Source organism: Perca flavescens, chromosome 4, assembly GCF_004354835.1.
Source record: "Perca flavescens isolate YP-PL-M2 chromosome 4, PFLA_1.0, whole genome shotgun sequence".
Classification (NCBI taxonomy): Eukaryota; Metazoa; Chordata; class Actinopteri; order Perciformes; family Percidae; genus Perca; species Perca flavescens.
This window is the reverse complement of record NC_041334.1, coordinates 24523214-24550310: the sequence shown is the minus strand read 5'-3', so window position 1 is coordinate 24550310 and position 27097 is coordinate 24523214. Positions and strand designations below refer to the sequence as shown.

At 39.3% G+C, this 27097-nt stretch overlaps 4 protein-coding genes across 7 annotated transcripts; 1 reads left to right on the top strand and 3 right to left on the bottom strand.

Annotated features, from left to right (window-relative positions):
• Positions 1-916: 916 nt before the first annotated feature.
• LOC114553877 (rho-related GTP-binding protein RhoA-B) lies at positions 917-4263 on the bottom strand. Of its 2 annotated transcripts, none has more exons than XM_028575310.1 (5): positions 4145-4263; positions 3026-3183; positions 2354-2474; positions 1752-1882; positions 917-1657 (listed from the first exon to the last, which is right to left on the bottom strand). In XM_028575310.1, exons 2-5 carry the CDS (start codon positions 3179-3181, stop codon positions 1484-1486), a joined length of 582 nt encoding a protein of 193 aa, XP_028431111.1. In that variant the 5' UTR covers positions 3182-3183; positions 4145-4263; the 3' UTR covers positions 917-1483. The 2 variants fall into 2 exon arrangements, with proteins under 2 accessions (XP_028431111.1, XP_028431112.1); XM_028575311.1 differs by lacking the exon at positions 4145-4263 and adding an exon at positions 3328-3561.
• A 1998-nt stretch (positions 4264-6261) lies between these two features.
• cishb (cytokine inducible SH2-containing protein b) lies at positions 6262-8273 on the bottom strand. Its single transcript, XM_028575308.1, is given in 3 exon segments — positions 6262-7848; positions 8134-8218; positions 8220-8273. Coding segments are annotated over 3 exon segments (645 nt in total). The 3' UTR covers positions 6262-7342.
• A 3030-nt stretch (positions 8274-11303) lies between these two features.
• Positions 11304-22940, bottom strand: twf2b (twinfilin actin-binding protein 2b). 3 transcript variants are annotated; one of them, XM_028575294.1, is made up of 17 exons: positions 21756-22940; positions 21472-21572; positions 21285-21351; positions 20581-20680; positions 19703-19819; positions 19446-19601; positions 19298-19367; positions 19066-19208; positions 16160-16333; positions 14953-15048; positions 14758-14862; positions 14650-14664; positions 14520-14561; positions 13776-13901; positions 13445-13595; positions 11703-11824; positions 11304-11471 (listed from the first exon to the last, which is right to left on the bottom strand). In XM_028575294.1, exons 1-17 carry the CDS (start codon positions 21914-21916, stop codon positions 11304-11306), a joined length of 1914 nt encoding a protein of 637 aa, XP_028431095.1. In that variant the 5' UTR covers positions 21917-22940. The 3 variants fall into 3 exon arrangements, with proteins under 3 accessions (XP_028431095.1, XP_028431093.1, XP_028431094.1); XM_028575292.1 differs by lacking the exons at positions 19066-19208; positions 19298-19367; positions 19446-19601; ... (3 more) ...; positions 21472-21572; positions 21756-22940 and adding exons at positions 16449-16526; positions 17283-17403 and having other exon boundaries at positions 16160-16338; XM_028575293.1 differs by lacking the exons at positions 11304-11471; positions 11703-11824; positions 13445-13595; ... (4 more) ...; positions 14953-15048; positions 16160-16333 and adding an exon at positions 18832-18957 and having other exon boundaries at positions 21756-22843.
• rpusd4 (RNA pseudouridine synthase D4) lies at positions 22508-26816 on the top strand. Its single transcript, XM_028575287.1, has 6 exons — positions 22508-23036; positions 23566-23773; positions 23877-23970; positions 24349-24499; positions 24617-24714; positions 26341-26816. Exons 1-6 carry the CDS (start codon positions 22628-22630, stop codon positions 26539-26541), a joined length of 1161 nt encoding a protein of 386 aa, XP_028431088.1. The 5' UTR covers positions 22508-22627; the 3' UTR covers positions 26542-26816.
• The last annotated feature ends 281 nt before the right edge of the window (positions 26817-27097 follow it).

Below are 27097 nucleotides of genomic sequence, written 5' to 3'. Positions count from 1 at the left end.
ACAGATCAGTAAAACTGAGTTTTTCCACAATAGCTTAACTTAAAATCTTTTTTACCTGAGATGTGCTCATACATTTCTTGGAAATATTTAATTCAGCAAAAAACATGAATAATCGACTAAAGAAATCTTAGTCTACCAAGGCCGTGTTCAGACTGCCTGCGTCGACAGTCCGGCAAAAACGCAAGTCTATCCTTTCATTTTGAGTGGGGGCAGCATGTTTAGGCTGCGGCGGGGTTTGCAGCTCAAACGCAGCGGGCCAGCGGCAAAAAGTTAAGATGGACTCAACTTCAAGAGAAACACAAACCCTCATCACGCTGCGGTGGCTAATCATGTAACCGGCGATCAGACTTGTGTTTTAAAACACTATTAAGGGGTATAAAACGAAAACAAGCACTGAACTGCCCAGGAGTTTGTGTAATACCTCAATGTTTCCTGCAACAACAAAAGCACTTGCCATGTCTCGCTCGTCTCTTTTCTTTCTCTCCTGTGAAATAAAGCTGCCTTCAAGTGTGGTCGGTCAGAAACAAGATCTTTAAATGATCCGACGTTTAACAGTAATCGTGAAATATATAGTCTACTTGTGCTTTGTTGGACGCTTTAAGAACAAGCGGTCACACAAATGGGCCGTTTCATTGACATTCCCCCCACCGCACCACCCTGCGGAAAATCGCCGATTTCTTTTTTTGTGAATGGCCCATAAGATAAACCGATTAGTTGACTAATTGACTATAACTAACTGACTAAGAGGGGGCAGAACCAGAGTTGCACTGTGGCTGACCCTGACCCCAACTCTGAAATGCACGTGTAGTGACTTCGACTATACAAAAGGCCAATGTAATTCTATATCCGAGCGGGACTATAATAACTCACTGGGATAAGTGTCATTTAATGTTTATCAAGTAACTGATTCAAATTATCAAGATTCTTACAAAGTAATTTATTACACAAAACACTAAGTTTCCATTTGCGTTTTAACAAAATGAGTTTCCAGTCTCATATTGTGCACGTGATCATAATGCACATAGGATTTGAATATGGAGCACACAAACAAATTCGACTTCATGTGCACATCGGTTTGTTGAAATAATTAAAAGGACTAAGGGTCACAGTGTACAGGTACTTCACCCTAGTTGGCTGTGGAAACATTCCTCAGATCAGCAGGCAGGGCTTAAGCACTTAACTGTAGTTGGCAGGTATGACACAGCAGGTCCCCTGGCTGACCTCTTCGATTACATAGTACATGTTGATAAAGGAGGTTTCATTATGGCAAATTTACTCGTTAAAGTACAAAAAATATTTTCCATAACCTCAAAATTGAATACTGACAGAACCTGACTACTTTTGCTTAAGACAAAAAAAGTAAAAGCATTACACCTTTAGTAAAAACTGGGGAGAACAGTCTTTTGTGTGGGTGTGTTTTGGGGTAGGTTTGACCTAATGCTCCTTCTTTTCCCCCTGTAGGAAGCAGTCCATGTGCCCCCGCTTACAGTAGGACACATTTATTGCTCTTCTTTCCTCGCCTGGCCTGTAGTGCAGCCCTGGTGGCCATCTCAAACACTTCCCTCACACCATCCTTTGTTTTTGCAGAGCACTCCATGTATCCAAAGGCACTGATCCTGTTAGCCATGTCCCGTCCATCCTCTGGTTTCACAGGTTCCTTAAGCAAAGGTCAGGAGAAGTTTTAGGAAAATAGGCATTTAACACTAGAAGACGTGAGTAGAAGATGTGTACGGTTACATTTTTTTTTTTACCTGCTTCATTTTGGCAAGCTCCCTCCGGGTGTGCTCATCGTTACGCAGGTCCTTTTTATTTCCCACCAGTATAATGGGAACATTAGGGCAGAAGTGTTTCACCTCAGGAGTCCACTTCTCAGGGATGTTCTCTAAATGAAGGGACAAAAGACACCATCAGTTAGAACACAGACACAGCTACATGGTGCATGTAGGCGAGATGAGGGTGAAGTGTGTTGCACAGGTTACTCACAAACTTCTTAATGCAATAAATGTCTTGATGAGTGCGTTTGTGTGTATGTTCAGTTGTGATGTACAGTGGTGAGCAAAAAACTGGCACATGGTGTGATACAGGAGAAGTGTGATAATATGCTTCCCCCAAGTCCAAAAATTTGCCTGCTTAACTATTTTTTGTGGCTACTTCTTAACATGACATTATTCAAGCTATTTTTAAAACTCAGACTGGTTTGTGTACTTCCCTCCTAAATATAGTAATAATATCAGTTAATTGAAACTACATCTGAACTGTGTTTACTCTCTAAATAATTCTTTTGCAAACCCTTTGCTGGCATTTACATGTAAAAGAGAAAAATGTACATCGCCAGATCTATGTTTCAACTTACCGAGACTGTCAGGGCTGTCGATGGAGAAGCACATGAGAATGACATCAGTGTCTGGATAGGAGAGCGGGCGCAGTCTGTCGTAGTCTTCTTGACCTGCTGTATCCCAGAGTGCTAACTCGACCTGCCATGAGAGTTAACAAGTTATCAACCACATGAAGCCAAACCATATTCACTATGCTACAGGTCGGAAGGTTTGACGTAATACAGACTTAATGAGTGCATGCAAACCAATGTTCAAAATCTCAATCTCAATTTACCGCTGACTATTGTGGTAGAAAACATAGGATATATAGTAAGGGTTATGCTTTAATATTAATGTTCTTTGGTCTCTGCCTTTATTCTAACTTTTGTATCCTAACTATCGTGCAAAGACTGGAGTCAGGAAGTCAGTCAGTAACTTACTGAATCATTGTCATTTTGCAGGCGGAATATAATCTTTGCATCATAGAATCAGCCGCATTACATTGTGGAATTGTTGGTAGAAATTCTGAATGTAAAACGTATGCACTGCGTTTAAAAAACAATCCCTTAATTGAATAAAAAGTTAGTGTCCATATCATGGACTGCCACATAGTGCATACGTTTCACACAAAATAAAATGCAATGTTGATTAAGTAAGAGTTATGTCAGATCGAGCAGATTCATTTGTGTGATTTAAAAAATGATTCGTACCTGTTTGCTATCAACTTCAATGTCAGCAACGTAGTTCTCAAACACTGTGGGCACATAGACCTCTGGAAACTGGTCCTTACTGAACACAATGAGCAGACAGGTCTTCCCACAGGCTCCATCTCCCACTATGACCAGCTTTTTCCTGATTGCTGCCATAGCTGCAGACAGGGGACAGAAAACAACCAATGTTACAACATTTTATGTAAACAAAAAAAACAAAACAGGGAGGTCAATTTTATTGCATTCAAGCATTGTGCAATGTCTACCTCTACGCATGTGAGAATCGATGAGCAGCCACTAACCTTCAGCTGTTTTGACACAACGCCCGTCTGAAACCAACACTCGAGGCTAACTATTTAGCTTTCTGTGGCAACATCACGGCTGTTTATAGCCAGTCAGTCAGCTATACCGTAGGTTTTATTCAATGGAGGACACGTGGACAGCATACAAAGTTGGGAGCTCATGTCACCTATGTTGATTTAGGAACTCGCTTCCATGATGATACATTTCCGCTCCAGTATTTCTGACCCACCCCAGGATTCAGATTGATACATTTCTACGTTATACGTTTGTCCTACATCACCATTAAAGCATTGCGTTAATTAACCTAAGATGTAACGTGTTGCTGCTCGCTGGCACCAATATATAATTGTGAATCATTGTAGTGCAGGCTGACCTAGATTTCAGTTAGCTAGGAGGTTCTGTTTACAAAAGACGTGCTAGCTGCTGTAGCTAACCAGCTAGCGTTAGCCGGATAAGTGGCTAGTGCGCTACGTTAACACCTTTATGATATTATTAACGGTGCGGGATACATGTGCGATATTTATGATAAAATGTATCTAATGTCACGGCAGTGTTTGTGGTTCCAACGACTCAGTCAAACCTCGCTTTTCCTTTGAGTCACAAACCGGTACAGCTAGCTAGCGAGCTACCCAAGCTTAGCTTAGCATAACGGAAGTCAAAGCGACTTTATCAGTCCGTTAGCTAGCTAGCTGGCTAGCGTCAGCAGAATATCGGATGAAAATGTAGGTTAACAAAATGTATAACGATATTATTGACAATAAAACATACTGACAATGTAGTGAATCTCAACGTTGCTTGTAAATATAACATGCTTACCTAGCGATTGGGTTAAAATCTATCCAATTGATTTCCAAATATTGCTTTGTTGGCCTCAGTCGCTGCTCCCTGACTGCGCTGCTGCTGCTGCTGAAGGATTAACAGGAGGGAAGTGACTCAGGGGTGGGGAGAGGATAACAATACACTATTGTATAAACATGAAAGATTATACCTTATACTTGTAATATAGTAGGCCTATGATTATTATTATTATTTTGTTATTGTTATTGTTAATATTATTACACATTTAGTTATTAGTATTAGCCTTGTTTCGTATCTTGCATACAATATGTTAAATATTATGATTTATGTATGTTGTCTTGCATGATTATTCCTTTCTATAGAGTCAATACAACACATGTTTTGTATGTAGGACCTGCTGTAACTTATATTGGTCCATGTGCAGTGGTGAGAAGAAACGTTTCTGACTACTGAAATACTGTAGTACAATTTTGAGGTATTATTTATGCCCATAATTAACTTGCTTTGGGGCTCCAGGGCAAAAATTTGCTGGGCCCCTATTTATCCACCCATTCCTTCTCTCTGTGAACTATTCCAGGATTAAGATGTACATGGCTCCAAGTCAGCGGTTTGGTAGTTGATTATTGGTTGGTAATTTTATAAAAGAAATGTCTCTATGAAACGCAAACTAATTTAGGAATATGCTACATTTAAGGAAACGCACAGGTGTAACTAATAACATTAACGATTCCTCAGGTTAAGTGTCTCAATCAGTCGTGACAGTGTGCCAGTATTCACAGCAGCCATCATTCATTATATGTTTTACACCTGTGTGCCTCTCCTATTGCAACATGTCAACATGTATCATGTCCAAAAGGCCTATGTCAGCAAAAATAATGAAAAAAATATATTTTGACATAAGGTCTCAAGATCAAGTAAAGAAGCAGGACCCACTATAATGCTGTTATATCAGTGGGTATTGTGCTTCAGTTTAGTGCATGTTCTTATATTTCCAAGCCTGGGTCTGCAGCACCTACCTTGGTCGATATTGTACTGTAGTGGAGCAAATTATCAAACAAATTTGCAGCTAATAAAATGACCACAAACAAGTTGACCTGCAATGAACCTGGAGCTTGCATGGCCCCTACAGGTCTGGATCCTTGGGGCAGTTGCCCACTTTTTCCAACTGGTAATCCAGCTATGTGAGAAACGTACACTTAACTTGAGAATTTCCATTTTATGCTACTTTATACTTGTACTCCTCTAAATTTCTTTAGGGAAATATTGTACTTTTTAATCCAATACATTTATTTTAGTGGTGTAGTTACTTTGCAAATTCCAATTTTATAATCTGTATTGCATTGATATAGGTTACACTACCCAACATTATTCAAATTAGCTCCACCTCAGGCAAGTAAAAAAGCTGTTGACACATTGACACATTGACACATCTTTAATTATAATCAATTAATATAATATATATAATATTACTCTCTGAAGGGAGCTATTGCATTATGTGTACATTTACATTGAAAACATTAAGTACACTTTGCTGACAAGACTTTGAATCATAATATTGCTACTTCTACATAAAGTAAGGATATGAGTATTTCTTCCACTACTAGGTGTTTATGGTGCAAGTCTGACATATGCATGAATGTCAGCTACAGCTACTTATTCTCTGTCAGTTGTTTAGTCAGACCTGGTGCAAGGATGATATTGACTGCAGGTCAGAAACATCTATGCTTTCATGAAGCTGATAGAGCTTGTAATAAGAAAAGTGTTTTGATTATGCTGATAATTTAAATTTGGACTGAAAAATTATTTAAACGTTTCAGACTGATAGGTTGGGACAGACAGAGAGAGATAGTCCATTCTCAGTTGGTGCAGCGGTGTATTAATAACTGCAGCTCTTACTCTAATCCTGATAAGAGGCTTTCTCAGCTCTGCTCAGTTCCACCTCCTGGAAACCAACTTAAGCGTGTTTCCATGAAAACAGTAATACTAATACCTTATGTATGTTCAAGTGGCCAGTCTTTTAAAAATGAAAAAAGACACACTTTGAAAAAAGGGAAACATTTCTGAGGTTTATTTCTCTAAAAATTCACAGAAACGCATTTATGATGACAGTTTTTTCCACAAACTGCCTTTAATGTTCATTATGGTAATGATTTTGTAAGAAGATATCTGATTGTAGGAAAATGATTCTGCACATTAAAAATACATATAAAATAAACACTTAACCCTGTCTTTTGTAAAATCTTTTAAAATAATTAGTCACCCACCTCTGCCCCATCAGTCTGCAAGTCATTTAATGTCTGCCTGACTTCATAATATTGGAAATAGCATGTTGTATCAATGTACCCTCAACTACTTAAATCTTTAATTGTACTGTGATTAGATTTGATGTCCATAAAACCCAGACACGAAAGAAGTCACAGTGACATTCTCTGTGTAGCCTTCTCTTGGCTTCAAACAAATGAATTCTTGAATTTCCCCTTGGCAATCAATAAAGTATATCTATCTATCTATGATCAAAACACATGCTATATCAGGACAGCCATAACACTAAATAAAAAGAATGAAAATACATGTTTAAGAGATTTTGTGATGAACATAATAGTGACCAAAAGTGTTACATGAGGTCACTTTTGGCTTAACCATAGTTCAGTAGGTTCATTGATTTCATGAAGAGTGAATAAACATTGCTTTGTTGAACACTCTGCAAACCTCAGGCCCTACAAAACGAGCTACGAAGCAAAGAAAAACAGAGATCCTAAGAGAAAAATCCAAATTATTTCTAATGATATCTCTACTGGAACAACAAGCAACCAGTAGCTGTTTTTTCATTGGTCTATTATTGATCATTTTGGGTTGTCTAAGATGTAAAAACAATTGGGACCACTGGTTTGAAGCATGCAAAAAGCTATGTGACACTATTCTTACTGGTGGGAAATAAGACAAATACAGATTTAAAAAAAACTCACATATTGGCATTTTAGAAATAAATCAATTTATAGTAGCAGAAACAGACATATGAAAATAATAATAATAAAAAAATATTCTGGAGAACAAATGTAGCATTGTAGTAAGACTGAGCTCATTCATTTCAATATCCCCCTTCTGGGCCATCACTGTTGCCTGGGGTTCCAGATTCACAGTGTGTGGTCATGGTCTGACCCTGACCCATGTCAGGGTCACACTCCATGGTGTCCTGCACCAGAGGGACATAGACCCTCATATGTGGAAACGATAGTCCTGCAGGTAGTGCAGCAGAGGCTTTGGGAGTGGCAGTTGGTCAGGCCAGTTTGTGTGTCTGTTGATGGTGATGCGAGTCAGGTGCTGCAAAGAAGGGAAAGCCTCTGGCTTGTGCAAGGGCTGCGTCAGCTTGAGAGGCACTCCGCTGTCCTTAGCCATGTGTTTGGCAGGGTCAGGCTTTGTTTGGGGATGGCTGTCATTAGACGCCTGGGCTTGTGGCTTGTGGCCTGAGGCCGTGTAGTGCTGTATGAGGCTGAGAACATCTGGGAAGGACTGCAGGTGAGGCAGGCCTGGGGAAATGGAGTCCAGCCAGAAAGAGCCCCTGCTGTACTCTATGCGTACACTGGTAGGTCCACATCGGGTCTTCACTGACAGGGCCAGCATGTACTGAGGATGACTGCTGTCCCGCACCAGAAATGTGCCTTCAGACTTTTTTAGGAGAGCTTCCCGAGCTTCACCCGCTGAGATGGAGCCCCAGTACCAGCCTGGGATTAGACAGATGGTTTGGATATCACTTTTTATTATTATTAAATGAATGTAGTTTTGGTGAATGTAGCCATACGAATGGTTTTACTGCTGGTGGAGTTAAGTTTGAGTCCTATATTTCTGCAATACCTCCCGCAAAGCCATGTGCTGTGCAATCTTACCCCACCCCAAATGTCTACCATACCAAATAAATAACACTTAAAGGAGATGGACTCAAAACAGTAGGATGTTGTATTTCAATGAAATAAAATGTGAAGTGAAAATCCGTGAGATTGCTGGTGTACCTGAGGTCCGTAGATACTGGAAGGATGTGGTGATGCAGCGGAGGTCCTCTGCTGGGTCACAGGCTGGAGGAGGTTCATGCCGCCCATAATGAACCTCCTCGCTCCTCATAATGAAAAGTGGTCACTGCCCAGGCAACCATTTCAGACTGACAGTAAGACAAATTACATTAAAGACAATAAATATATTTTTTTGTTGCCTGTCTAAAATTAGCTAACAAGCACAAAACCAACCAACCACTAGTAGAAGTACTTAGGTTTTTTACTTAGGGTTTTTACTTAACTAAAAGTAGCAATAATTACCACAGAGTAAACATACTCCATTACAAGTCCAGAATTCATTTTTTTTTAAATAGTATTAGCATCAATATAATAATATACTTAAAGTACTCAGCAGAATGGCCCATTTGCGAATATTGTATTTTGTATACATTATTGAATTGTAATTACTGATGCATTAATATGTACATCATTTCAATGTTGCAGCTGGTAAAGGTGGGGCTAACTTTAATTACTTTATATACTGTTGGATAGCTTCTGCATTTCACTAAGGATAAATAAAATCTTCATCCATAAAAATACATCATGATTTATTTATTGATGTCTTTGTACTATTAATATGAATCTGCAAAGTAACTAGTCACTGAAGTAATCAAATAAATGTAGTACAGTAATTAATAACAGTAAGTAAATGCACTTATGTTACAAAACCAACATACTAAAACATAAAATAAATCTGCTAGCAAAAAACCCTAAACAACCAAAAGCCCACACAACGCAGACATAATTAAAAATAACTAATTAATGGGCCTAGAAAATTCCCAGGCTTTTAGTCTTGCAATCATTCAGGCATCATAATTTCTTCATGAATAAATACTGCAATTGTACATATGCAATTACATTATTTATTCGAAAATTCTAGAATACAAGACTTTGAAAAAACATGAACCAATTTTTATTTTTTTGTCATTTCAATCTTACCTTAAATCAAAGAGAATCATAAGGATCGTGATCAGTTTGGTAAACAGTTGGAAAAAATAGTCCAGTGAATAATCCAGCACTTTCTTACAGTTAATAATTAATCTTAAGGGCGGAATATTCTCAAATGATGGCGAACAAGAGAAAATATTCCTTGTTCTGTTGTATTCATAAAAATTAGAAAAAAAAATATCCGTGTGACCGGTGGTCTGCTGTAAGTGAAGCTGTGCGGCCGAGCCGGAGTGTGTGCTCTATATTCAGTGAACTGCAGGACAGAAAACAGCTTAGCTCAGTTTGGATTGACCGAGGTTCCCGGAATCTGTTTCCACTAAAGGTTTTGTGTTTCAGCGCCAGCAGTTTCACTGCGCTCGATCAACAAGCACACTGTCAACCCACACTACTTCCTGTACGGCTTTCACAATAAGATTAAATTATGGAGCTCCTAAGTGGCAATCGAGTTTTTAATGACATGCCCCCTTTAAATGATTAACATCCGACTGCTAATGTTACTAATTATCTCTCTCTTCCCATCATGCTTTGAACAATAACCTTTCCATTTTTTATTTCTTGTTGTATCATCATAAAGAAAATTGCCTGCAAATATGGTTGTTTTGTTGCCCAGGAAATTAACTGAACCGTGTTATGTTAGAAGTCAGTACGTTTTCAGTCAAAGTTCATCATCACCCACCACACAGTTCCCACAAAGATAACAGCTACTTGAAAACTGCCCTTTAGCTCTGAACCATGTTTCCAGGAAAACATGTTCACATCATCATCATTTCCCAAGAGGTATGAAAACAGCAGAACTGCCCAGCTGAAGGTTTCTGAGTAGAGGGACTTCTTGGAACACACGCACGCAACCAATTGACCTCAACTACTGAGCCTTGATCCTTGCTGCTGCTGCTGACCTGCATGACTATAGGATATATCTCTCTCTCACACACACACACACACACACGCAGTCAGAGAGAAATGAAGACACAAATGCTAGAAAATAAAGAAAACATTTTATTGTAGGACCATGTACAACAACAGCCTTCAGCTGAGTTTAGTCAAACCTCGCTCAGGTGACTGAAGAAGGCAAAGGCAACTGTGAATGTGATGTGGATGAATTTGCATGTGGAACCGTGGGTAAAGCATAGGCTGCCTTTACCTAGGCAATATACAAGATAATCCAACCTAAAACAGAAATGTCATAGCCATTCCCCAATGATTGTGAATACCTGAATCAATATTAGTGATACTCGTGATAATAATCATTAATTATAATATATATAATAATCGTTGTTATTTAAGGGCTCTACACTTGGGTTTTGTACGGATTAAACAAACAAGATATAATTAGTAAGCTTGAGAGGTGCTGGTAGGCACATTTTGTTATTATTGGACAGAGCCAGGATAGGCGTTTTCCCTTGTTTCCAGGCTTTATGGTAAAATAAGCTACCTGGCTGTAGCTTCGTGTTAAACGTAGAAACATGAGAGGTGTATCAATCTGTTGTTCAAAGTCTTTATTGAAACTATATTTACATCCACATAGTAACATATTATAAGTGTTTTGTGCATCATTTTATACACATTTCCCCTAAATTTAGCCTGACATATTTGGTATCTCCAGAACGTTTTGGATCTCCACTAAAAGTGAAAATAAAGTTTTGTGGGTTTGAAAAATGTTTGGCTGCACTATAGTTTGCAATGACACACTGGTGGATAAGTATGATGTAACAAGAAGTTAAAGACTTTGTAGATTGCCCCCCACATTATAATTACATTATTATTACTATCTCACAATACTGCCACTTTATTAGGACTTATCATGTACAATTCAAATACATTTAATCTTAATAAACCAAAAGATATGTCCACATATCAGCTAACTATCCTGGTTAGACTAAAACTACTAACAGCTATCACTAACAGCTTAGCTATCACTTTCATACAAATGTTTACATTTAAGAGCTTTTCTTTTACCACCGGAAAATATATATAAATTCTGCTTTATGTTGGATTTATTTTTTCCCTGTTTTCAGTGTAAAATGTGTTTTTCGCAAGTAAAAAGAAGAAATGGCTAAAAGCTTAACAGTCAAATAACAAGTCAAAATATAAATATTGTGTAGGTGTGCTTGTGTACTTGTGTGTGTGTGTGTGTGTGTGTGTGTGTGTGTGTGTGTGTGTGTGTATGTGTATGTGTATAACGTCTAACTTTCTTCCCCGTTCTCCCCTGCATCCTTGATAAGGCGTTTGTTACCCCTCATCCCTCCTGGTCCGCGGGGCTTGGCAAAGGCCTGCTTTAAGGTGTGTTCAATTGGGTGGACCTCCTCGTACAGAAAGTCTTCTGTCAGGCCGTCGCCATTGTCTATCTCCATCTACACACACACACACACACACACACACACACACACACACACACACACACACACACACACACACACACACACACACACACACACACACACACACACACACACACAGTAATGGCTACTCTTTTCAATATAACCAGTTTATACATAATTTATGGTGACTTTGTTTACTGTTTATCTCTACAGTGATATATTATATTATTATTATTGTTTGTGGGTGATTTGGGTGACCTGTACCTTTTTGGTGACCTCTAGCTGGTAGTCTCTCTCCACATCGTCCAGTAGCCTGTTCTTACAGCTGGAATATAACATCCGTTCCTTGATACTACAGGTGTACCCAGGCATCGAATATATGAACACTGGAAGGAATGTGAAGTCGTCACTTAAGCAGCTGATATTTGTGACTTCACTGGATGAGATTTACTCACATGTCTGCTGTTACTGTAAAGTTCTTTGTGCTATGAAAAAGAAACCTCTCAGACGCTAAAAAAAAACACTCTAACCACCTTCTCTAAACTACACACTACACCAGGGGTGGACAGAGTACTAGAACACCCAGTACTTAAGCAGAGGTGCTATCACTTGACCTTAACCAAACAGAAGTGGAGGTGAAAACTAGTCAATAGGAGCTGCTGAAACGAATGAGTAACATTTTAGCCACTTGGGGGCAGTGGAACAAACTGAAAACACAGCATTGACATATTGTCACTTAATGAGACAAAAAGTTGTCAATTTACATCCTGCCACAGAGCAACATTATCATTCATATTTCATGTTTCAAACCTGACAAATGTATGTCCAATATCCACTACCTTTTTTGCTCTGTTTTGGTCCCCACCAACTCCTGAGTGAAACATTTGGCTCTTTAGCTGCTAAATGCTCCACTATGTTAACCAGCTAACTTCGTCAGTCTATTGTTTGGTGCTGGACAGATATTTTACAGTGGGTTTATCACTGAAAAACAGATGCATGCTGCTGTTAGAAATGAGGTTTTTAAGAGGTGTGAAACTGCAGAATCGAGTAATAATTTTCTGTGGGTTCCTTTCACATTAACGTTACATGATCTAAGGTGCCTGGGTAGCTCACCTGGATGAGCGTGTGCCCCATGAACAGAGGCTCATTCTTTGCGGCCGTGGGTTCAATAACAAACTACGGCTCTTTTCTGCATGTCTTTCCCACTTTCCTATATTTAGCTGTTCTGTCTAATATAGGCCTAAAAATGCTCACAACATAATTTTTAAAAAAAAGAAGTTCCGTGATTATTGTTAATATATGTTGAAAACAAATTTGATTTGTTAATTTTTACCAGGGGGGACAGACACGGTTTCTTTCGTTTACCCGTGACTAGCGAATTTACGAATCTACTTTAGCACCATAGACAGCGACATGAATTTATCAATACACAGTTAGGCTACTGGTATTTCTGAGCCATGATCAGGGCCATAGATTCTAACTTGCACAAACCTTAGTCAATTACAGGATGAATGAGTCAGGCCAACTTGACTAACATATTCAACTAAACAACCCTTCAGCCCCTGCACTCTCTCTGCTACAGTCAACCAGTCAATTTTATTTGTCACATGAAATCATACGAGGTACATCCCAAGCCTCATCTTGTGCATGATTCGTCATGAAGCAGAATATGGCTGTCAGATCGGCACACAGAAATAGGGGATGGAGAGTGGGGATAGCAGGTTAACAAGGTGCATGCATGCAACAAAGGGAATAGCATCCCCCCTCATATCGCCTACTGGTTATAGGAGATTCTAGGACTAACATGCAGAAAAAAAAAAATAATATCATAATGTATATATTATTGACATGGAGCTCCCTTCTGATTTTCGAAAACTGAAAGCTAAATGATAGAATTTGATATCTCTATATACTAGATACTTAATAAATAGAGAGCATGATGTTACTTTCCCTCGCCGCATTAGCCCACCACTGTGCTCACACCTGCAGTGAGCCTGTGTACTGACCCAGTGCCTCCTGCCGCTGGCCCTGGTGGGAATGTTTGAAGATGAAGAAGTGGTATCTAGGTGAATCCGTGGGAATCCTGTAGGGAAGCTCGTGGGTCTCCGTTGGTTTGGTGTGAACCAGCTCAATGGTCTCTTTCTCCACATCCAGCCTCTGCAACACGACATACACAAACAAGATCTGTTCAGGGGTCAAGTCATGCACATCCAATTTGACTGACAAACACTAATACACAGTTTGTTCCTGACGGCTTGTTTTTTTCGTTTTCAAGGAATATGTTGCATGTTTTGCACGCTGTGTATAATTAGTAAAAGGTTTTCTATCCAGGCTCACCAGCTGTATGTAGTTGATGCGTCTCTGCTTGAGTTGCTGCAGAGCTCGTTTGGCCTCTTCTTGTAATGGGAATGCAAGACCTTGAAGAGTCTGTGCCCTTTTGTCCAAGCCAAACTCCATTGTAACCTGCAGGATAAAAATAAATAAAAAATAAACATACAAAACTCAGAGCTGATATTTAATTTCATTTATTAGGAACCCCCCATTAGCTGTAGCAGAAGCAGCAGCAATAATAACAACAACAATAACAACAACACCAAACCCCAATACAACATAATACAGGACCCAGCTCTAATCAGTAAAATCAAAACAAAAAAACAAAATCAAATATGTCTCAACATTGAGCTGTAGTAATTGAGTAGACCATGGCCCATTGCAAATCAATGTAATATATGCAGTGGTGGAAGAAGTAATCAGATCCTTCACTCAAGCAAAAGCAACAATAGTACGTTGCAAAAACACTGTTACAAGTGAAAAGTCCTGCATTCAAAATCGTACTTGTGCAAAAGCACAAAAGCATCAGCACCAAAATATACAGCACTGAAAGCAAAAGTATTAATCTAGCAGAATGGCCAACTCCAGAATCATATACACTATACTACTGCACTACAATTAGTGATGCATCAATGTGTTCATCATCCCAATGTTGCAGCTGGGAAAGGTGGGACCAACCCTAATCACCTGATAGGTCCCAACCAATGACAGAAAATGAAATGCCAGTGAGTCAAACACATTGTAACAAACCCTTGCTCGTGCTGTTGGAGTTCCAATTCGTCTACGTTCATCCTGTGGACATAAGAGACAGTTTTTAAATATCTTCTTCATGCACACACAGTTGAATTGAATTAGGAAGAAAGCAAGAAAGTAAACGTACCCACACAACTTTATCCTGCAGGAAAAAAAAAAAAAGTACACAGAATGAATACACCTAATGTATGTATGCGGTTCATATCATATTCAGTTTGTATTGTTTAAATTTTACCTCTGTGACTTTAATTCGTTGTAATTCCTGCTCAGCTGCTGTTAGCGGAGCCGGGGAGCAGCAGGAGGACATGTGTCGCAGGTATCCCTGGAAGCACAGGTCATCCTGCAAACAGCCACACAAACAGGATGGTACTTAATCACCAGCAGTCAAAGAGTCACTGATCAGTCGTCATGCTGGAGGGATTCTACTCACCTCGACTGTGCCAAACATTTCATCTTTAATGTGACCTCCTCCAAACTCTTTCTTCAGTGTGGCACGGGTCGCTGCATACACCATCTTCTGCCTCACCTAACGGGTGCCAGGACAGGAGGATGCAGTAAACATTAACTATGGTTTAATTATGGTTTGGGATTTTGCGTAACTTTAGATTTCTATAGCCATTTTGTGTATGTTGTGTTGAGAGAGGGTATAGTTTTTAAAGCACCCCGAATACATAGATGTGTTTTGCCTTATTGTTATTATTATTATTGTCACTGTGGAGAATGATGTATATGCAGAGTTTGACACTAGGAGGCGTTTTTTTTTTAACAACAAGCTGCTGAAGAGGGAAATCTGAGTTTAGGGTGTGTACATACCAGCAAGATTTATGACATCACAACTAGTTTGGAAGAGAATCATGAGCCAGTATGCAACAGTATGCAACACAAGTGTGATGTGGAAACCTAAAGCCTCCAACGCACACTGAGAATAGACTTTTCATTGAAGTAGGAGACATCTTGTGTCCAGTAATAAACTTTTGAACTGAACAATATGTGAATATTCATAGATTTGGGGGTTTTCAATAAGGGGGAAGACGTAGATATAATTTTTTTTGTGGAAAAACAATAAAGCCACAACTTATTATTCAAAGCAGTGTTTTATGACTTAAAACATGATTATATTCTCTTAGACACAATGGCGTTTTCTATTGTACATATACACAACATCTAATTGTTTTTTATTTAGTTTCTGACATGTTTTAGTAATTTTTGGTACAAATTGTAATTTAAAGGTGGAACGATGTAGCTAAAGAACACATATGTTAAATGTGTTTAATGTAGCTGTTGTGTAATACCACATAAACAATAAATCAATTGTAGTTATTATTTCAACCTTCAAATAATAACAATTACAATCCAAGCTTACCTTATGTATAAAAAATAAAATAAAAAGTAAAATTGTGTCAACATTTTTTTTTTTGCCTGCGTTTGAAAATTAATTTAAAATGTTAATCAAGTTTAAGTTTTATGGTAGTTTTAAAGAAAGGCTTAATTTAGTTCAGTTTAAGTTTTTCCATCCTGCAAAATCTTTTTTAGGGGTTAGGGTCATTTTTAATACAATCAATTTGACAGCAGACTTTGAATAACTAAATTTGATCAGTGATCAGTGACAACATGTCTATCAGCCACTCCAGACATACTGGTGATTGGTCAGGTGACCAGGCGATGAAGATCCACTCATATCCCTGTGCATTCAGGGAGTCCAGACGGTAGAGGATATAGCAGGGTTCCTGAGGCGTAAGCAGAGGAAGCAGGAACTGATCGTAATCCTTGTCCCAGCTGTGTGCTGGCTCTCTGTATGAATCTAACACCAACTCCTCTGCAGACAAAAAACACGTATCAGCATCTGAGGATTCAGAACAAGTCCCCTGAAAGCGTACTTGTGTCAAATCTTTCTGAATGTAAAAAAAAAAACCATCTAATGTTTACCATTTCTGATGACAATCTTCATTATTCTGATGGCACCTCCCCTCGCTCGGGCCAGAAACTCTTTCAGCTCAGATGTTGCTAAAGTAACCAAATATAAGGCGGACAAGTCAAAACTGAGGATGGGGGGTTGAAAGCAAGGGAGACAGAGTTGGGTAGGTAAGAACCTGAGACTCCACTTCAGGGAGAACATTTGATCCTCTGCCACATAGTCACACCATCACCAGTGACTCAGACAGGGGACGTATACCAAAGAACCACGGTGAAATTCAACTCTGAATGGTAAAACAGCCTAATTACCCCCCAATTTCCAAACCTATTAATGCTAGTTTGGTACTGAAAAGCAGATTTAGCTATGTATTGCACTCAGTGCTTCTCTCTCACTATGGTTACCAAACACAGAGGTCTCATAAATGATGTAAAGTCAGGTGAGAAAGGTGAGAGAGGAACGCTTCTGCCAACCCCGTCCCCCAACGCTCCAATTACCAGATGCCATAACACACACATTGCCTATACGTAGCTCTTAAACTATCCATAAATGCCTGTAGGTGCTAAAGAACACGATTACTGGTATCACATCATAGAAGACAGACATTTTAACTGTGAATCAGTTCTATAATGTACAGGCTTATAGATGTTTAACCTTTACAGTACCCAATTATTTAGAGTGATCAGGAAGACGATCCTAAAAGAGGATTTCAGAGAATAGATTGTTAGGTTGTATTACATGCTGGGGCACAGCTCAAAAGCTCAAAAGGAAATTTAAAAAAACACTTAAAACTGGATTTGGAGGCAACTAGACTAATACATAAAACACTCTGCTTTAAGAAAACTTACCGTCAATTCCGGTTTGGTGTGACATCTTTTGGCCTTCAGCTTCACACTCCACTCATGCAAGAAGGACCAAGTCCTGTGTCTTCGCTCTTCTTTCTCAGCAGGTAGAATGCCTCTACACTGATGGCAGACAGATGGACCCATGCGCATCAGTGACAAAAACGCCTCGACGGTGACTCGGGGGATTCCTAACACCTGAAATACAATCTGCGGAACTGTGGCTGATGAGTAATAACGTGCCTGTCAGTGGATATGCCACCCTAACCACTGATCTAAAACTCTTTGCGTATCAATAACCACAACTTTAAAAGTCTTGGTGGGGGAGCGTCTCCCAAGTCACATAATATCCTGTACTGTACTGCGTTTGAGGCCATGAAGAAATCCACCGCTCATGACATCATGTGGTCAGTACAGTGTGTTCAGATGCTGTCAGTGCGCCACATGTAATGACATTTTTTTTGTATCACTTATTAACATAGAGACTAGGTAGGCTGATCGGCTCAGGCAGTCTGCATGATATTAAATTCCAGCTACCTGGTCACAGAAATGTGACACCGAGCAACAATCTGACAGCTACATTTCAACATGTTCAATAGAGCAAGAATGGAGGGGGGGGGGCACCAGCACGCCACAGTATTAAAATATGAGTGTGATGCTTCATATGCCAATATATAAACGCCTTTCATTCCAAAGTGTGGGGTAAAGAGCTCCAGATAACTTGTTTGAACACTAGAAGAGTTGGTTCCATCACACACACACACACACACACACACACACACGGAGGTGAGAGAAAGATAAGTGTGTACCTGTGAGGTTACCTGTGATGGGATCATCCATTATTCACTCAGTGGTGAGTACTCAACCCAAGCATCTATACATTATTCAACAGAACCCCCACCCTTTCCTCTACTTCAGGAAGACACACTTTATGTGCGCAAAAAAAGGAAAAAAACCCATTCATTAAATTAATTAAAACTGACTGTGTTTCTCTCACGCTTGCATGTGTGTTCACAGATTGGTTTGCTGCTGAGGAACTTGTATTTTCATCTTATTGCCAATGTTTTGAGAAGCAACAATATAATAATCAAAATTTTCTTAGTAAATGTTTCCCATGTATCTATTGTCGAAACAATTAATAAAAGATGGGACTTTTAGAAATTGTGATTCCAATTTTTCCACCATTTTTTTTATTACAAATTACTTTTGTTGGAAAAAAAGGTCAGATTAATTTATATCGAAAATAATCACTAGTTTGAGCCCTAGTAGTTATCCGATGTATGATAAAACTAAGGATGTCAAAAAAGGAAAAACAGTAGCTTATTTTCATCTAAAACACTTTATTATCAAAAATTCGAACAATAAACACACTGATTATGAATTAGTTAAATTTTACAATATATGGTTGAAATGTTAGCGGAATGTAATGTATCTGAATTGCGTTAAAAAGAACTGAGGTATGTGGGATTTTTTTGTCACAACAGCATCAACAGCATCAACCCTTTTAAAAGTTTAAAAATACTGCAGGTAAAAAGTTTAAAATGTTTTTTTTTTCTCTGTTAAACTATCAGGCCAAGGAAGGCAGTCCAACACATAATCTTACATCAGGATGTGTTTTACAACGAGAGTTCCCTTTGGCAATGTCCCTCTATGAGTCATCAATACACGGGAGCCAAAATGTCTGTTAAGAAAACAGAAGAAGAAATTGCGAATGAGCACTCTGTTCATAGCAGTTTGTCGAGCAGCAGTTACTGTACATGAGAGACTGATGTGATAAGTTTGATCTCACCATGTTAGTGCAGGCACTGGCAAATGTCATGTATCTGGGGTTAAACTGCAGAGTGTTGATGGGTCCTGGATGTTTCCCATCCAGCACAGCCACCTTCATCCCACTCTCAGTGCTCCAAACATGGACTCTGCCGTCCTCTGAGCCTGCACACCAAGACACATTTGAACACAGTCACCAGAGAGATCTTACAGGAAGAAACCAAAACACTAAAAGTGACAGGTTTTAGGCTTACCAATCATGACAAACTGAGAATCAGGAGTGAAGCAGGCCTCCAGGGAGATGCCTTTACTGTTGTTGTAGCCCTTAAAATAAGTAAAGATAGGAAAACATTCAAGTAATCATACTAATAAACAGACAGACGTGATTTAAAATTGTCTTACAGAAAAAGTGTGCAGCACAGATCCATTGAAAGCATTCAGGACACGAATCATCCCTCCATTGGTGGAGATGAGAATCTGTTTTCCATCGTTACTGAATTTAAGCCCAGTCCAGTCACAGAAGCGATTAAACCTCGTCTCAAATGAGGCAAAGGGACCCTTTTTTACAGAAAGATAAAACACATTATAAATATACCAGAGAAAACAATAAAGCAGGTCAAATCTTACTGAACTTACTAACACAGTTATTTGCATTTTACCTTGTCAAAAGCACGGAGATCGTATAGTTTAATGGCCTGTGATTCCACCCCAGCAGCAAATATCAACCCATCAGGGTCAAAGGAGCATACAGGTTTCCCCAGCGGGTTAGTCAGACCCTGAAACAAACGCATCAAAATAAATCCAAGAAAAAAAAAAGTGACAATTGCAACAGGAAGTCCGGATTTTTATAGAGATATTGTAAAAGTATGCTGCTAATATTTCAGCCTTCCTAATTAATGACTGCAGTTTCTGTCGTACATTTTTCACATTAATGCCTCTCCTCCTCTCCCAAATTGAGTCTGTTTATAGTACAATGTCTTGTAGCATTGAGAGGGCAGATCCCACACTGAATCTCACTTCTCTTATTTGATAGCTCCTCAGAGCTATGAGCAAGGAGATATGAGAGCAGCCTTCCCGGAAGACGAGCTGCTGAAAGCCGTTGCTCATTCCGCGTATACAGCTGACAAATTCATGTGACGCTTCAGAGGAAAGGACTTCTTATCCCTCTGAAAACCCATTTCCTCATTTCCTCTCTCCTCGCATGATTTCCTCCCTCTCCCCCATGCTTCCGCGGTGGCACGAACTAAGACGCGAGGAAGGGAAGCAAGTGGAGGAACCATGAATTAAATTTAAGGGAAGTGAGATTCAGACCAAGTGTAGCAGTGGTTCCTAAAGCAGGTCTGGGGACACCCAGTGGGCACAGGACAAATGCCTACTAAAAGGGGGTTTGGTAACTACAGATGTACAGTACCTTGCTGTGCAGTAATCTGGAAATTCCTAATCTAATGCAGTAAGAGCTGTAGCAGTAGATGTAATTATACATTTGAGAAAAGTGCCCACAGAGAACAGAGGAAGTGTCATTTTCCAGCCTACTCACTTGACAGTTTGGAGCACGCAGATCCCAGATCCGGATTGTTTTGTCCAACGAGCCCGAGATAAATGTATCATCGACTGGTGACATGGAGAGTGCAATAACTCTATAAAAAAAAAAAAAAAAAGATTACAAAAGAAACAAATTTCAACCTGAAGTAATAAACGATCATTTTGGAGAAGACATGCACAGAAATAAGACAATAAAAGACCAGATAAGACAAAGTGAAACCTCTGATGCCTGTGGAGAACTGAGTAACTGTCAGCTGTGAAAGAGGTAAACATGCTACTATTCTTTCGTTGTGTATTTGTAAACAATTGAGTGGAAATGTGAAGATATTTTTATTTTTTTTAAATCTGATGTGCATAAGAGCTGCAATGATTAGTCAATTTATCGGTTGGTCAACTGAATATTTTAAGTTTTGGGCTGTTGGTTGGACAAAACAAGACAGGAAATGACAGGAAATTGTAACGGCCATTTTTAACTGTTTTCTGATGTTTGATAGACCAAATGATAAATCTATAAAATAACTAGCAGATTCATCGATTATGGAAATAATTGTTAGTTACAGCCCTAATGTGCATATACTTTGATAGTACTTTTCCACCTAGTGTGCATTCCTTGTATTTATAATTGGTTTGTGAGTGGAAATAGACTTCTTTGTTCAAATCCATATCTAGCATACCATATCCTTACTTTATTTTACTCACCTTGCAGTGTGACCTGGGAAATACCTGATGTACTGGTTGTCAGTTAGTGACAGATATCGGATGGTATCTACAAGACACAAAATCAATATTTGATTTACCAAAACACATCAGAGCAAATATATTTTTACTATAGTTAACATTGTTTTTTGGTGCTTTGAGCCAGCAACTGTCAGTACTGCGTTATTACCATCTAGTTTGTTGGAGCTGTAGACCACTGTCTGCGTATCGCCATGTGTGTAACGGATGAGGTCTACTCCATACTTCTTACTGAACAGGGTGCTTTTAGGTCTGAGACAGGACAGAATATTAAAACCTGTTAATCATTTAATCACCTGATGAAACGCAGTAAAGATGCTATACTGCAATGGTCCAGACACATATACGGACCAACTCATCTAAAGATAATTAACAATTTAAATATGGAAATTTATTTTCATATATTTTAGGCATAAATGCAAATTGGCCACTTACTTTCCCTCCCGGATGTCATATAACACAATGCAGTCGTCGTCGCTGCTTGATATTGCATTTTCACCATTTGGGCTGAAGTCCACACAGTTGACTTTCTGGGAATTTTCTCGATATGTTCTGGCAACCCTGAAACTTCGTAACACGCTGTCTGTGATCTTCATGTCTGCAGCTTTTTATAGCATATACATAGGCTACTGTGTAAAACCAAAACGTGGACCTCTCCCTCTGATTTAATGAAGCCTGCGAGGAATTTCTGGTCGAGCAATGCATGAGCAATACCATTTAGGAGCAGTTTCGCGAAATAAAATTACATTTTCAGAAAAACCAAAATAAAAAAACGGTGTATGCTCAGAGACCATAGAGCAACTTGGAGTGACAACAATTACATTCGGTTTATACCTCATTATCTACCAGACGGGCGGTGTTCTCTAATCACCATTATATTCAGTAGCATCAACAAAACGGGCAGCGGCGGGTTCACAAACGAGCATTCCTATTGTCAGAAAAAAGGAAATACGACACAACACCACAGGAAATTGCTGCATACATGGATTTTCTTTCTTTTTTTTAAAGCAACTTGACAAAATTGTTGTGTGAGCATTAAACTGCAGGCCATTAATGTTAAGTCAGCCTCTAACAACCACACATCCAAAACAAATATTTATTTGACTGAACTAGTGTATGTGTCACCAAAATCACAGCTGTTAAAATATTAGAATTTTGTATTTTCTTGTGTGGAAAATAAAGTTTGTACGCCTTTATTCTGAAAGGTGCGGCCCGGAGGTCGAAAGCCGGAAACAGCGAGCATGTGTCCTCTGGAGTTGTGTGTATCTCCAAGCTAATGTGAACTGCGTAGCTAGCTATACTTCACAATGAACAGCTATAGGAGACTATCCTGTAGTGACTGGAAATCCGGTTTGAACGTCGTCTTAACTCGGGTCAAACCGTGGACCAACTGCTGCCGGTGTCCGGAGGCAGCGCCGCCCCTCAGCCGCAGCCAGGCCACTGCCGCTGAACAGACTCCGGGCTCCGACACGGGGGAGAAGCCCCGGCTGAGGGCGGTCGACCTGGCGCGGCAGGTCCAGCAGGAGTGGAGGAAGCCACGGGCGGCAGAGCCTCCGCTATCCGGCCAGCAGAAGAGGGTGATGGAGCTGAAACGGTTCAGTCTGCAGCTACAACATGTTCATCCTAACGTGCTGGCCAAACACCTGCACAGAGCCGTGCTGTACCAGGACAAAGATGTAGTTGTCATCAACAAACCTTATGGCGTTCCTGTCAGAGGTAAACCAACAGGAGCTAAAGACAGTTTACTGATTTACACTGATTTTAGTATTTTGAGTACAGTAAAAGACAGTTTGTGTCAACTTGGTTAATTAATTAAAGTGAATTAATCTTGTAATTGTCCAAGTAAAATGCCACAAACTCTCTGGTTCCAGCTTAAATGTCAGGACTTTTTGGACTTCAATTATTATTTTTGTAATAGTGCACTCAAATATTTCTTATAATGGACTTATTTTTTCTGAAATTTCTATAGACCAAAAACTGTTCAGCAGATTAATGGATAAAGAAAAAGCCTTAATTAATTGCAAGCCTAAATGTGCTCATACTGATATTAAGTCAACATGGGCCAGTATTGGTCTGCTGATATATTGGTAGAGTTCTATTCCAATAATGTTACTGTATAGTATTGCAGTATTAGTTACGGAATAGGTTTAAATTACAAGATATTGACAGAAGTGTTGAGTCATGCTGAAGCATGAGAGTATCTGGACCTGAGTACGTGCACATTTGTTGTTGTCGTTGCTCTCAGATGACTGTGGGGCGACATCAATCTCCTCTGTGCTTCATGTTCTCTCCAAAATGATGGATGGGATGAAAATCAAGTCTGATTCTCAGCTGCTCCCCTGTCTGAGGCTGGAGAAGGAAACAACAGGAGCCCTCCTGCTGGCCAGGAGTGAAGAAGTAGTCAAGCACATACTCAACCTTCACAGAAATAACCAAGTGCAGAGAAAGTACTGGTAAGACATAGTGAGGGGGAGAAAAGTGGTTAAAATAGGACTTAAAGATCATGCTACAATAACATGTTTGCCAGTCTTTAATGTACTCACTGTTCCTCCTCAGGGTCATCACAGTTGGTGTACCTGTTCCATCTGAAGGAGTGATTGACATCCCCATCATAGAGAGAGAGGTCACAGGCTCTCGGCCACACTACAAGGTGTCTCCTATTTTGTGGTTTTAATGCTGTAATAATTAGTCAGTTCATCAACTGACAGAAACTTAATTCCAAATGTGAAACTTGCTGTAGTCATTAGTAAAAAAAAACAAAAACAAGTACCAGTTTTAGCTTTACAATTGCAAAGAGCTGCTTTTTTTTTTTTGTTTGTTATATAGTAAATTGAATGCTTTGGGTTTTCTTGCTGTTGGTCACATCATATTGACCTACTGTATATATATATATATATATATATATACCTACTGTATATTGTCTATTTACAGTTTCAAGTAAATTACTAGTCAATGATTCAAATAATTATTAATTTTGGTTGTATTGTATGTAGAACTATTCATAAGAACTTATTTATTTAAATTTCAGATGGCTCTAAGTCCTCTTTTCAAAATGAATGATGCAGGCGATGGTGTGACCAAAGTCCGCGCCCATAGGCAAGCCCACCCTGCAGTGACCAAGTACAGAGTCTTGGAAAGCAGCAGTGGTTGCAGCCTCGTGGAGCTCCAGCCTTTTACTGGTAAGACACTGGAAGTGCTTTATTTATCACCGGAAAATAACTGCCAATTCAGTTTGTGAAATTTATTTTTAAGAAGATTGGACCCATTTTTTCTGTGTTGCTTTCTTGTGTCCACAGAAGTGAAGCACCAGATGAGGGTTCACATGGCACTTGCTCTGACATGCCCCATTCTTGGTGACCACAAATATTCCCACTGGAGCAAACTGGCACCCCAGGTAAAATATGTTTACAGTGTATCACCAAGAACACGTTAACAATTGCCAGTAGAACATTAACTGCATACCATGTGCAGTTACACCTCAAATAAACAGGCGACAGGGAGTACGTTTACATGCACACTAATATTCCACTATTCTTTTGAATATGACAATATTCCGAATCTTTTTACGAATTTAGCATTTTCCAATTAAGACATGTGGGATATGCCAGTATTCTTTCGACATGTAGATCATGTACAGCGCATTCAGAATATGCGTCTCAATCTGGGTTTTTACCTGCAGTTTGCGGCCTCTTGCCTGTTTACGGCTTACGGTCAGCTCTGTAAGTTGCTATGGTTGTTGTACACAACCCATTAGCCAACAGTTTGCAAGGCTGCGGTAGAGATGAATGCCCAAAAGAAAAGGAGAAACACACCTACTTTTAAACATTATGAAAGACTTGGATATCAACAAGTGTTTGGAAATGCACAAACATCGCAACGGCGACTTGGATGCTCTGTCCGCATGGTCGAACAAGTCCGCCACCGGTGGAAAACTGAAAGAAAAATGTCTTTTGCACGGCTGCATGTAAATGGGAATATTCACTTTCATTAGCCATGTACACAGCTTAATCGGAATAATACCTTTTTTGGAATATTATATGCATGTAAACATAGTCAGTGTGATGTCACAAATATGGCCTTTGTATCCTATAAATGTATTGAAATGTAAACGGTCACACTATGGGCTGGGGATAAGCCAACCAGCGTTGTTTACTTTCATCTCCCTCCCACATGACAAACATTTACATTCTTATTGTACCACTTTAAGGTTGTGGCTTCACTAGTCTGAATCAACCAAAGTTAATTTCCAGGATAATTGCCTGACTCCCGTTCCGCTCTCCGGAAACAACAAACTTCGAGCTAACAAGCTGAAAATGGCAAGTTTTGGCAAGAAGAAAATTTGGATTGTGCAATAAGGCAGGCCTGCTTGGTTCTTATGAGGAACGATTGTAGTTTTACAAAGAATATGTTTTACCTGTTTTTACCATTTACCATCTAACTGGGACAGATTGGTGGGGATTGTTGTGGACAGAGTACACATAGTGATACACTGGTAAGAGCAAATTACATTTAACCATTTATCCAGCTAATTTAAATAGTTCACTATGTATTGTGTGAACAGTTAACTTCATTTAATATTTTATGTGGCGTTTTCTTTTGCGGGGTGCAAATATTCCACCAAAACAAGTTCCTTCCTGAGACAATTTAGCAGATCCACCATCGCTGCGTCCAGACCTTGGTGCTGCCATAGACAATTGTGATTGGTTTAAAGAAATGCAAATAACCCAGAGCGTTTTTTTTTCTATCCTGGAATGTATGTGTGGTGCAGCCACACCTTTCTTCAATGCAATGCGAGACTATGGCATTACTAATCCTGAAACCTACTGGCATCCAAAACAGGGCCTTTTTTAAATCTGTTGGGTCATGCTTTAATTTACTAACCTGTCAAGTGTGAAACCTTTGAGTTTTTTTTGCTTTCACGTGGGTATATTGTTAAACATATACAAACAGAGGGGAGCTCAGTTTCTGTCATTTAGTATCTTCTATATTAAATCACAAGTTTGTTCATTTTGGTGCACAGAAATTACCTGACCATGTGCTGGGAAAGCTTGGATTGGAACAGAGCAAGATCCGGTATGTTCCTCTACATGTGCTCGCTCGACAGCTGATTCTGCCAGGTACCAATGGAGCTGACGTCAACGTGTCCTGTCCCCTGCCTAAATACTTCACACAAACGTTGAATCGACTGCATTTAACCCTTCTGGACAAAAAAAGACAATAAATAACCACCTCTTCGTTTTTTTGTTAAATTCTTAGCAATCCAAGTGATGTCTAAATGTTTTGGGCATCGGTTGTAAAGGATTTTAGACTGCACCGTGGGTGAAAAGTATCATCCTAAATGCAGCATTAAATCAAGCTGAGTTATTGTGAAATTATCAAATGGAAAATGACTGTACAGTGCTAAACTCATTTTTCTTTTTAGTAATAAACAAAGCAGAACTGTATCAACTATTTTTGTCAATGTAGTTAATCCAAATAGACGATAACTAGACAATGGATGCTGTTGGTGTAACTTTTTTTTTCTTCCTTTTTTAAAAAGGCCTGCAACTAATCCTTTCAAATACCAGAGTTGTATTTCTACAGATAACATACTTAATACTTTAGTTTTTTGAATTGCTTGTCATGACTTTTGAGACAAGGATTAATACAGTTAACTAAACAAAGACTTTTCCATGTGCATGTCCTCTTTAAAGGTCCCATGACATGGTGCTCTTTGGATGCTTTCATATAGGCCTTGGTGGTCCCCTAATACTGTATCTGAAGTCTCTTTCCCAAAA